We start from the raw sequence: 12563 nt of genomic DNA on the forward strand, positions 1-12563 counted from the left end.
TCTTGCATCTACTTTTTTATTTAAGTTTGATATATATTCTATAATTTTCTGTCTTTTTTTAACAGTCATCCTACTATATTAATGCATAGAAAGGTTCAAAAAGTTAAAGGATGCAATCGCATCACTTACAGTCCATCTAGGAAAGTCGAAAGCCAAACAACTTTGCGTACTAATAAAATAGAAAATTTTGCTAAATTATGTTCTACCAAATTTCAAAACCTTGGAATATGCATCACATTCACCACTTCAAAGTACTTCATAAGGTTCCAAATATCTTCACAAGTAGTCTCTATCTCCCATGAGAATATAGTTCTTTGTAGTATCATATCCACCACATTTTTTTATGTCTGATAAGATTTGCATTTTTGTCCACCCCTTTTCTTTAGCATTCTCTATCGCCATACGAATTGCAATCGCTTCAACAATGATGGATTTCCCAACATATTGAATCGGGGTGCCAAAGGCATGAAACAGGTTTCCATACCTATCGATAGTTGCCATGCCTATGCTTGTAGTTTCTTTTCCTTATGTATACTAACATCTGCAAACACAACAATACCATCTTGTGCCATAGTTAGATTTCTATCATCATTACAAGCAGGTATAACTCTAGGGGGAGATGGAGGGATCAAATTGCTTTCATACTCATGAAAATCAAAAAGAGATTTGTTAACAATATCCTTAGGATCAACAATTTCAATAAAAAATACTTAATTTAATCATCTCTATAGAGTCAGGATAATTTTTAACATTTGTAAAAAGATCATTCCACCAACCAGCAAACTCCACAATATATTCTAAGCTAGGCCAATTAATGGGACAAATTTTCCAAACTAATTGAGCACTTGGACACCTAAACAGCATGTGGTCAATCGTTTCAGAATAAAATGTTTATACTTGTTTATACTTCAAAATTATGCCTGAGTCTCCTATAAATTATGTGGTTGACCGGTAAAACATTCAAAATGCATTTCAGAATAAAATGTTTATACTTGTTTTTAATATTCATAGACCATAAAAACTTTCAGAATTCTTTTGAGAAAGATTGATTACTATATTGAGCTCTCTCGTCACTCACTTGTTCACGCCTAATCATTTCCCTCGCTAAGTGGTATCATAATTTAACCTCATACTTCCTATACTTGGTATGATGCCAAATAATCTTATCGGAAGAGCCTGTGGTTGAAATAGGTATAGAGACTATTGTATGGAAATCATTTGGGCAGAATTACTTCTGAAGATCATCCAATTTTCATGTATGGGTATTTTCCTCTATAAGATCTTTCACTCTCAACTCGACATCTATTTGAGCAAGCATCTGACTAGGTTTGAATCCACTAGAGTTAGGAATCCAAGGATCTGTCCACACTGTAATACAATCTCCAGAGCCTACCCTACATCTAATGACCTTTTGTAAGAGATCTCTACCTCAAATAATGTTTTTCCATATCCAAGAACTATTAGATGAACAAGTGACTTTAAGGAAGGAAGTATGTGAAAAATATTTACTTTTTAGGATTCTAAAAAGTAAAGACTCTTCTTCGGTTAAAATTCGCCAAGCAAGCTTTGTCAACAGTGCTTGATTAAACGACCTTGAATCTCTAAATCCTATTCCCCCTTTAAACTTAGGTAAACATAGATTCTCCCATTTTTCAAAGTGCATTTTTCTCTTATCCTTATCATGCCCCCACCAAGAATTAAAGAAGATAGTCATTATCTCTTTACATGAGGAATCCGGAAATTGAAAACATGATAGCGCATAAGATGGACTTGCAGATAATACAGATTTAAGCATCACTTCTTTTCCTGCTGGACTTAGGAAGTTATTTTTCCATCCTTTTATTTTGGATTTTACCCTATCTTTAATAAGCTCAAGCATTTTTTTCTTAGATCTTCCAACTACCGCAGGCAGACCCAGATATAATCCTAAGTTATTCCATTGTGGTAGTCCTAACACTTCACTAATATTATCTTTATCAATATCAGAACAATTTTTACTAAAGAAAATAGTTGATTTAGTGAAGTTTGCCTTTTGTCCCGAACACTTTTCATAAGTTATTAACATTTCAGAGATTTTTTGAGCGTTTTGGATAGTCGCCTTACAAAAGATAAATGAGTCATTAGCGACAAATAAGTGATTAATTGTATGACCTTCTCTTTAGGCTTAACCCGTGCATATCCTCACATAATTCCGCATGATTTAAGAGTCTAGAGATACCTTCAGCACATAAGAGGAAGAGATATGGAGAAAGTGAATCTTCTTGCCTTAATCCTCTAGTAGGTTTCACTCCTCCTGCCATGTCCCCATTAATATTAAATTTATACGTTGAGGTGGTGATGCATTGCATAATCCAATTAATAGAAGTTTCATGGAAACCCATTTTAGCAAGTGATCTTTGAATATAAATTCACTCGATCACAAGCTTTAGCTATATCTAGCTTAAGGGTCATATATTTTTCTTTTCCACGCCTTTTATTTTTAAGAAGATGAATGAACTCATGCGCTAGGACAACATTATCTACTATTTGTCGTTTTTCAATAAAAGCATATTGATTTGGAGAGATAATATTGGGTAGGTAGACTTTCAATCTCTTAATAATAATTTTAGCAATAATTTTGTACATTATAGAGCATAAACTTATGGGTCAAAATTGACTAATATAACTAGGAGTTTTCACTTTAGGGATCAAAGTTATAGGAGTCTGGTTCCAAGAAGGTAGCAAATATCCTAAATTAAAAAAGCTTTTTACAGCTTCACAAATATCAACGGAGATAATATTCCAATACCTTTGAAAGAAGAAGGGTGTCATTCCATCCACTCTTGGAGCTTTTAAAGGATGCATATCAAAAACTGCTTGTTTAATTTCCTTGTTTGTTATTCCTCTAGTAAGCATATCATTAACCTATTATCTATTAAGGTAGGAACTAGATTAAGAATGTGAACAAAATTCGTAGGTTGAGAAGTAGTGAATAATTTTTTATAAAATGTTTCTACCTTATTGCAATATCACTATGATCAAAAATCCAACTTCCATCATCTAAAATAAGCCCCATAATATTGTGACCGTTACGCCTTTGAATCATTTTCATATGAAAAAAAGAAGTGTTCTTATCGCCTTCCTGAAGCCATAAGGCTCTAGATTTTTGTTCCCAATAGGCTTCTTTATCCTTATACACCTGTCCTAATTCTTTGCGAAGCAGCCTTAATTTATTAAGTTCAAAAATACTTGGGTCGTTCTTCAAATTATCGATTCTACTTTTAATCCCTTGAATATTTTTTCTTAGAATTTTCACTACCCCCTCGAAGCCAAGCTAATAAAGAAGTTCGATAATTCTTTAGTTTAAATATTATTTTGGATTGTCGAGACCCTCCACCAAAGCTATTCCATGATCGATCAATAGTCCTATTTACCTCTTCCTTGTCACTCCAACGCTTATCAAAATAGAAGTCCAATACATTGAATTAACCATTGATGTAAGATTTCTAACATTTAAATATTTTTGGAATACAATACTTCTTTTGAATTCTGAGTGAATGCAGAATATTTTGTATATCACATTATTCTTTTAAAAAAATGCACATAGAAGACTTACGCAATTTGTGTCCCTAAAAATTGATATTGTAGTTGAGTTAAATCAGTAAATAACTTCGAGTGGTATAAGCTCATCTAAAGCCTCCTAAAATTACAAAGAACCTTTCTAATTCTTTTTATGAAATAAAAAAATTAGAGTGGAAAGATCTAGTAACCCTAAACATACTAATTCAATGTTTTTGTATGATAATTTATGTGATATTTCTTTGTTTGTTTGGATCTAATTTAATTAATCTTGAAAGTAAAATTGAATTTGATCAACACAATATTTTAAAATTAAAATTTGCATAACAAAAAATTATACGAATTAAAAATACAATAAGTTATAGTAATTTCTTTTCATATCAATATAATAAAAAAATATTTTTTAAAATGTTAATCATAATTTACAAATTAAAGTTCAAATCTCGAGAAGCGAAAAATATTACCTAAATTAAACAAAAATAATAATTAATTAACAAGATGGGTAATATATGTAAAATTAAAGATGAGAAAGGAACTAGTACAAGGAGCTTGAGTTATTACTGAGGGGTCGTTTGGTGTGATGATAAGAATAAACAGTTATGGGATAAAAAAAATTGAGATAAAATTTAAATGACTTGATTGGTTGACATGTTGGGGATAACTTATTCCATCATTTATCGCATAGTGATGGGATAAGTTATTCAAGGATAATTAATCTCAGGATAGTTAATCACGGAATAACTAATTCTCAACCAAACGACCTATAACATATTAACTAGTATTCATTTATAGTGGATAATAAAATTGCAACCTTAATTTACTTTTAGAAATATTATTAAGTAGTTTCACATATTATTATTTAAATAGAAATAACAAAAGGAGTATTATAAGACAACTTGAACTCTAAATTACTTAGTTGGAGATTTATTTTACAACTTGTCTTCATCGTCATTATTTGTCAGGCTCGTCTTCAACATCACTGAAGCATTAACATGCACCATTGAAGCAATTTGAGATAATTAGCACATACAAAATAAGTTTTTAGTTAGGTCTTATATAAGTGGATCCGACACAATATCCTAGAGACAACTTTTATTTGGTATGTAAAAATCTAGTTCCACCCTCTCAGTATCAGCAACATGCATGATCTCAAAAACCTTCTAAAGTTCCTCGACAAAGTTTTCTGGATCATGAATAAAACTTGAACCAGTAAAGCTCGGTGGATTCATACTTAAGAACTCACGGATCCTTGAAGTGTTAGTCACTTCCTATCGATTCCCTCTCTATTGCCCAGCTTGGTTGGTCATAACTTGTCCAACATCCGGATAGCCTCACAATACTCATCATTGATGACCTCTCTTTGAGGTTGCACTTCTGGTGCATTAGGTATCCCTTATTCCTGTGGTTCAATATTTCTCCTAGTCGAATGACCTCTGATAACTCTTCGTGGAGGAATAATCATCTAAAAGACACGGATGGATGAAGCCTCTAATAACTGAAAGGGATGTCGGTACAAGACCCACGACATTCAAATGAACTAAATACTTAAAAACAAATAAAAGAGATTCTCTGAAAGCAAGGAGACTCGCCAACAAACTCTGGACCTCAACTAGAATCAACGATGTGCTGGATGTTGATCCTAGTTACTTGTATCTACATAATTAAAAGGTGCAGGTCAAATGTCATCAATACATTGAATATACGAGTATGTGAGGATCTAAAACAAGATATAATCTTGAAAGAAACTGAAAGAATAAACCTGGTCTTAACTCAATTCAACTGAATTGAACTCATTTCAATATAAAGTAGCAATGTAGATGCAATAAAGAAAAGCTTTTAAAACATGAATGTCAATTCTGTGTATTTTGAAATATAACAATACTTTGTGCATATGCAAAGATATATATAATACAAACTCTAACTATATATAAAAGTATATAACCATCACTTAAGACCTATTTTGATGATAAATATTTTCTCTCGCGCTTGCAGGGTCGTTTTATACCTTGTCGAGGGTATAAAACCTGACTACTAAGTGGATTCACTAGTCTATGCTAAATCATCCAAAAAGTATGACCCTTTCCTATCAATGATGACTACATGGTTTATGGGGGGTGGGACTTGTCTAAACTCTCCCACATAACGGTACTAAATACTACTCCTAAAATAGAATACTAGATAATATCTCCTGTGGTTTGAGATATTTCTCAAAACATAGCTCAAAGACTCCTCATGGAAATTAAAGTTTCCTCTCTTGCTTAATTATGCAATAGCTTTTGCGCTAGCTCAGTTTGTTGCTTGTTCGGTCTCAAATTCCTACTTATTAATTATTGCTCAAATAACTATTTTATTACTGATCAAGTAGCCTTTCATAAATAATAATATAGAATATGTAATTCACCACTCTAAGAAAAGCATTTACTCTTTACTGAAAATTTGCTCAAAGACTCTTTTGAAAATCAACGTTTCCTTTCTTGTTTAAATGTGAAAATATTTTACTCTTTAGGAATACATAGTTCCGATATACTCTTTGAAGAAAATGAACTTCAATCTTTACTCCGTTCTCATTATTCAATTTGGACTTTAAGTCTTACAAAGTGAAAAAGTTTGAAAAAGACTTTTGGAGAACTCTAAGAACTTCTCTTGACTTAACTCTTAACTGTACTTGAATTTAAGTATGAATTCAAGGCTCATGATCTCATATTAATGATGATTTCATGTTATTTAGACGTACCTTAGAGTGTAGAAATCGACTAGGAAATATAGGTACGTTTCAAGGGAACAAGTATGGAAAGAAGGGGAAAAAAGTAGAAGACCCGGCATCCTTGGCGCGAGGCGCCAAGAGTAAAACTTTAGAACTGAAGTTGGGGCGCTCTGGCTAGCGTGGCGCATCATAGGCCCAACTCAACTTCAGAGAACTTTGTGGGGCGCTCCCCACCTCTCTGCCTAGGTGTTAAACAATTTTTATTGCTCGTTTTTCAACTCTAAACACAAGTGGTTGTTTCCCTCAAACACTTAGATTCGACTATATTAACAAAATATGCAATAATCTACTCAAAACACACCTAATTTCATGAATCAAAATCAAGAACTCCTCAACAAATCCAAAATCAAGAACCCAATTTCTGAACCTTCAATAATCTAAATTCGATGAAATAAATCATAATTGGCGCGTGGGGGGACTAATTCAGTGCTATGTGAAATCACATACCTTGACGAAATGCACAATCTTAGCTTCAAGAACTTGAACTTGACGATTCCTTGTTTCTTCTCCTCTTCTTTTCTCTTCTCTCAAAACTGAATCCCATCAGTTGAGAGCCCAGTTTAATTACCAAAACTGAAATTAATTAATTGGGTGGTGAAAAGACATTAATGTCTTTCAAAAATCTAGTTTTGACTTTTCTTTTCTAGACAACCAACTTTAAGTGAGCATATCTCACTTATACGAACTCAAAACTAAAAAAATTCGGCGGTGTTGGAAATATAATTGAAAGATCTTCCCTACATATCTTTTATGACACCTAACACATCTTGATCTAAGAGTTATGGTCATTTGAAGTTTATCAAAACTCATACTTAACTTGATTTTGTCAAATTTTCAGATTTTCAATCTTTCCAAAAATGACTCTTTCTAATTATAACTCTTTCCCGTTGTGGGGTGTTACACATTAGTAATGATCTGTTGGGGTAAAATGGATTTGTTGTTATAATGATGTGTGATATGCCATGAGTGCTTGAATGGTTATGATTCATTTTTATATGTGTACCAAGATTGTTTGTGCGGATTGTTTATTGATGTGGAATTTATCATCTTCTCATTGTACGTGTGGACGTACTCATTTGCATTTGTTCTAAAATGCTATTGTGAACTTGGATTTTCGATATGCGGATGATGGAAATTCAACAATTGACGTTCGTCAATGGGAAATGATTTGGGCAATGTTTATACCTATAATGGGAAGAGGCGGCCAGAGTGATGATCATGTTGATGGAAAGTGGTTCCAACAATTGATGGTTCTGTCTTTTTCTGACGAATTCTGATCTTAGTTGAATGTGCAGTGCAAATTTGTAGTATATGTAACACATAAACTTTCATCTTTTTACTATTCATAATTTATTAATTGATTTGTCATATGTTGGGTTTAGCAAGTGTGAATAGGAAAAGAAAAAGAGAGAATATGAAAAGTGAGAGAACTATTTTAGAGAAAAAATGAAAAGTCATTTGCAAAGTGGAAATGAAAAGTCATTTCTCTCATATCGGCAAAAGAAAGGGAAATTGTTGTCCTTATATAAAGAAACATTTACATTACTTCTTAAAGAGTTATGAAGAAGATGCCCCCTCGCGCCGTCGTCGTCGCTCGCTTCGGCTTCAGATTTGAATTTTGATTGATAAATTTTTTGGACAAAATTTATTTAATCAGTTTTTGTTAATTAAAATAAGTCCTGTTAATATCATCTCTTATAAATTTGAGGGCAACGATAACATTCCGAAATGTTGTTACTCTTTCTGAAAATTCGTTACTTTTTGAAAATCCGTTATTTTCCTAACAGATAGATTTTTTCGAAAAGTTGTTATTTTTTCCAGAAGACACAACATTCTGGATAAAATGGGTCTGAAAGAATTTCTCTGATCAGACACGTTTCTTGCTAAAAATGGCTATAAAAAGAAGTCAATTTTCATTTTTTTAAACACTGATTTTTTTCCTGCTCTGCATAATTTTTTTCTCTCAAAAAAATTAAAGTGTCGATCGACTGAGTCTGTGTGACTTGTTGTTGTTCTGAAGTTCGCTGAAGTTAAAGAAATTTGAGGTACCTCTATTTCTTTAACAGGATTAATCCGTTTTATCTTAGGAGAAATTAATTCATAACATCGGGTACAGTGAGGGGATTAAATTTCTTAAGGACACACAGTAGTTTCTGTGGACTCGAATTACTTCTTGTATTCTATTTACTTTCTGTTTCATCTTATTCTGTTTCTGTATTTTTTAGGCTAACCTTATAATACAGGTTGAATAACAATCTTAAGAAATTTACTAAGATTCTGTATTTGAGGTTTCTGGAGATTAAAACCTTTATGGTTTTCTATCTGCTTGAATTTTTAAAATTCATTCGATTAACAATTAAAAAACATAAAAACTTTATCGTTAAATCAGAAACAGTCTGTGTAAAGATTTGTTATTTACTGTTAGTATTACAAATACTTAAATTATCTACCATTTGTGACAGAAAAAAAAAGAAAAATGACTAATTCAAGTCAAGCAAATGCTGGAACAGTAAATGCTGCAACAATATCGGTTGCACATAATCGTTCAAATGCTACCTTAGCACCGGCTGAGAAACCTGCAAAGTTTTTTGGAGTCGACTTTAAGAGATGGCAGCAGAAGATGTTCTTATATCTCACTATGTTGAGTCTGCAGAAGTTCATTAATGAGAATGTTCCTGTTATGTCAGATGACACTCCGCCTGATGAACGATTCTTGGTAACAAAAGCATGGACACACTCAGATTTTTTGCGTAAAAATTATATTCTGAGTGGCCTGCAAGATGATCTGTACAATATGTACAACAATGTCAAAATCTTAAAAGAACTCTGGGATGCTTTTGAAAAGAAGTACAAAACAGAAGATGCTGGAATGAAGAAATTCATTGTGGCAAAATTTTTGGACTATAAGATGATAGACAGTAAGACCCTCGTCACCCAAGTTCAAGAACTGCAGGTCATAATTCATGATCTCCTTGCTGAAGTTATAAATTTATTTAATGCCTACGTTAGAAAAATTAAGTTTTTACTTAATACTCACATAATCTTTAATGTAGGATTGATTGTGAATGATACCTTTCAAGTGGCTGCAATTATTTAAAAGTTACATCCATTGTGGAAGGACTTCAAAAACTACTTGAAACATAAACGCAAGGAGATGATTGTTGAAGATCTCATAGTAAGGTTGAAAATCGAAGAGGATAATAAGGCTGCAGAAAAGAGTTCACGTGGTAATTCAGCAATATCTGGAGTAAATTTTGTTGAAGAAGATCCCACAAAATTAAAGAAAAGAAAGAAAGCATCTGGTCCAAAAAGCAATCCTCCTAAGAATAAATTCAATGGAAACCGCTTCAACTATGGTAAACATGGTCATAGGGTTACTGAATGTCGGGGTCCTAAGAAGGACAAGAAAAATAATGATCAAGCAAACTTGGCTGAATCCAAAGGAGAAATAGACTATCTGTGTGCAATGCTTTCAGAATGTAACTTGGTTGAAAATCCAAGTGAATGGTGGATAGATTCTGGTGTTTCATGCCATGTTTGTGCAAACAAAGAATTATTTTCATCATATACTCCAACACCTATAGATGAGAAGTTGTTTATGGCAAACTCCACTGTTGCAAATGTGGAGGGAACTGGCTAAGTCCTATTAAAGATGACATCAGGCAAGGTGGTGACTTTGAATAGGGTCTCATATGTTCCAGAATTGAGAAAGAATTTAGTTTCAATTCCAGTTCTGACCAAGAATGGATTCAAATGTGTATTTGTTTTTGATAAAGTAGTATTAAGCAAGTATGATATGTATCTAGAAAAAGCTACCTTAGTGATGACCTTTTCAAACTCAATGTAATTGCAGTTGATATGAATAAAGATTTTGCTTCTTCTTACTTGTTTGAGTCTAAATGTTTATGGCATGAACGTTTGGGACACGTTAATAATAAAACCTTGCGAAAACTGATTAACTTAAATATTTTGTCAAATTTGAGTGCAATAAATCAAAATGTCAAATTTGCGTTGAATCTAAGTATGCTAAGCATCCTTATAAATCTGTTGAAAGGAATTCAAATCCTTTAGAATTGATTCACACTGATATTTGTGATATGAAGTCAACACCATCATGTGGTGAAAAAAAGTATTTCATAACTTTTATTGACGATTGCACTAGATATTGTTATGTCTATTTGCTAAATGGTAAGGATGAAGCAATAGATGCATTTAGGCAATATAAAACTGAAGTTGAAAATCATTTAGATAAAAAGATCAAAATGATCAGAAGTGATAGAGGTGGAGAATATGAATCTCCATTTGCAAAAATATGTTTAGAAATTGAATAATCCATCAAACTAATGCTCCCTACACTCCTCAGTCTAATGAAATTACATAAAGTAAAATCAAAATCTAAAAGAAATGATGAATGCATTACTTATAAGTTCAGGTTTACCACAGAACTTGTGGTGGGAAGCTATCTTTACAGCAAATCAAATACTTAACAGAGTGTCTCACTCAAAGACAAATGTAATTCCATATAAGAAATGAAAAGGTAGAAAACTTAACTTGAAATATTTCAAAGTGTGGGGTGTCTAGCCAAAGTCCAAGTTCCTATACCTAAGAGGGTAAAAATAGGGTCTAAGACTGTGGATTGTGTACTCATTGGATATGCCACTAACAGTAAGGCATGTCGATTTTTGGTTCATAAGCCCGAACATTCGAATATTCATGATAATGCAGTAATGGAATCAGATAGTGTTGAATTTTTTGAACATATCTATCCTTATAAAAATAGACTTGAGTCATCTAGTGGGGGGTCTAAACAACCCAGAGAAGAACCAAAAGAGAATGAACCCAATGAAGAAATTCCAAGACGCAATAAACGTCAAAGGACATCTACTTCATTTGGATATGATTTTGTAACATTTCTTCTTGAAAGTGAGCCTCAAACATTCAAGGAAGCAATGTTGTCTAGCGACTCAACCTCTTGGAAGGAGGCTGTTAATAGTGAAATTGGATCAATTTTAAGCAATCATACTTGGGAGTTGGTTGATCTTCCTCCAAGGAACAAACCCTTGGGTTCAAAATGGATCTTTAAAAGGAAGATGAAAGATGATGGAACTATTGAAAAATATAAAGCAAGACGTGTTGTCAAAGATTTTAGACAAAAAGAAGGTCTTGATTATTTTGACACATACTCGCCAGTGACTAGGGTTACATCAATTCGGATGTTAATTGCACTAGCTGCAGTATACGGTCTTGAAATTAATCAAATAAATGTAAAAACAACCTTCTTAAATGGAGAGCTGGAAGAAGAAATTTACATAGAACAACCTGAGGATTTTGTAGTTCCTGGTAAAAAAAAAGTGTGCAAACTTATTAAGTCACTTTATGGACTAAAACAAGCACCAAAACAATGGCATGCAAAGTTTGATCAAACCATGTTGTCAAATGGATTTAAGATCAATGAATGTGATAAATGTGTTTACATTAAAGATACTCCAAATCAGGAAGTCATTGTATGCCTATATGTAGATGACATGCTTATAATGAGCAAAGACATTGCTAATATAAAAGCTACAAAGCGTATGCTCGCTAGTAAGTTTGATATGAAAGATTTAGGAGTTGCTGATGTGATATTAGGAATTAAAATTCTTAAAACTCCTAATGGTCTAGCATTTTCTCAGACTCATTATATTCAAAAGATACATGAAAAATTCAAATTTTTGAATTTTAAAAGGGCAAAGAATCCAATTGATGTAAATCTTCATCTTGCAAAGAATAAAGGTGAAAATCAGTCTCAATTGGACTATGCTAGCGTATTAGGAAGCTTAATGTATGTCATGAATTGTACACGACCATACATAGCTTGCGCTATCAGTAAACTGAGTCGATACACAAGTAATCCTAATCAAAGTCATTAGTTGGCAATGAAGAGAGTTTTGGGATACTTAGATGACGCTCAAAACTATGATTTACATTACAACAAATATCCAGCCATTCTTGAAGGATATAGAGATGCAAATTGGATTATTGGGTCAACTGAAATAAAATCCACAAGTGGATACGTTTTTACTATTGGTGGAGGAGCAATATTTTGGAAATCATCCAAACAAACATGTATAGCTCGCTCTACAATGGAGTCTGAATTCATTGCTTTAGACAAGGTAGGTGAAGAAGCTGAATGTCTCCAGAATTTCTTAGAAGATATTCCATTTTGGCCCAAACCAATGACCCCTATATGCATACACTGTGA

The 12563-nt window shown here is 32.8% G+C and overlaps 1 protein-coding gene across 1 annotated transcript; it reads left to right on the forward strand.

Annotated features, from left to right (window-relative positions):
• Positions 1-8798: 8798 nt before the first annotated feature.
• Positions 8799-9962, forward strand: LOC138339258 (uncharacterized). The gene is made up of 2 exons (XM_069290841.1): positions 8799-9240; positions 9586-9962. The coding sequence occupies exons 1-2, from the start codon at positions 8799-8801 to the stop codon at positions 9960-9962; spliced, it is 819 nt and encodes a 272-aa protein (XP_069146942.1).
• The last annotated feature ends 2601 nt before the right edge of the window (positions 9963-12563 follow it).

This window comes from Solanum lycopersicum, chromosome 11 (genome assembly GCF_036512215.1).
Source record: "Solanum lycopersicum chromosome 11, SLM_r2.1".
Taxonomy (NCBI): Eukaryota; Viridiplantae; Streptophyta; class Magnoliopsida; order Solanales; family Solanaceae; genus Solanum; species Solanum lycopersicum.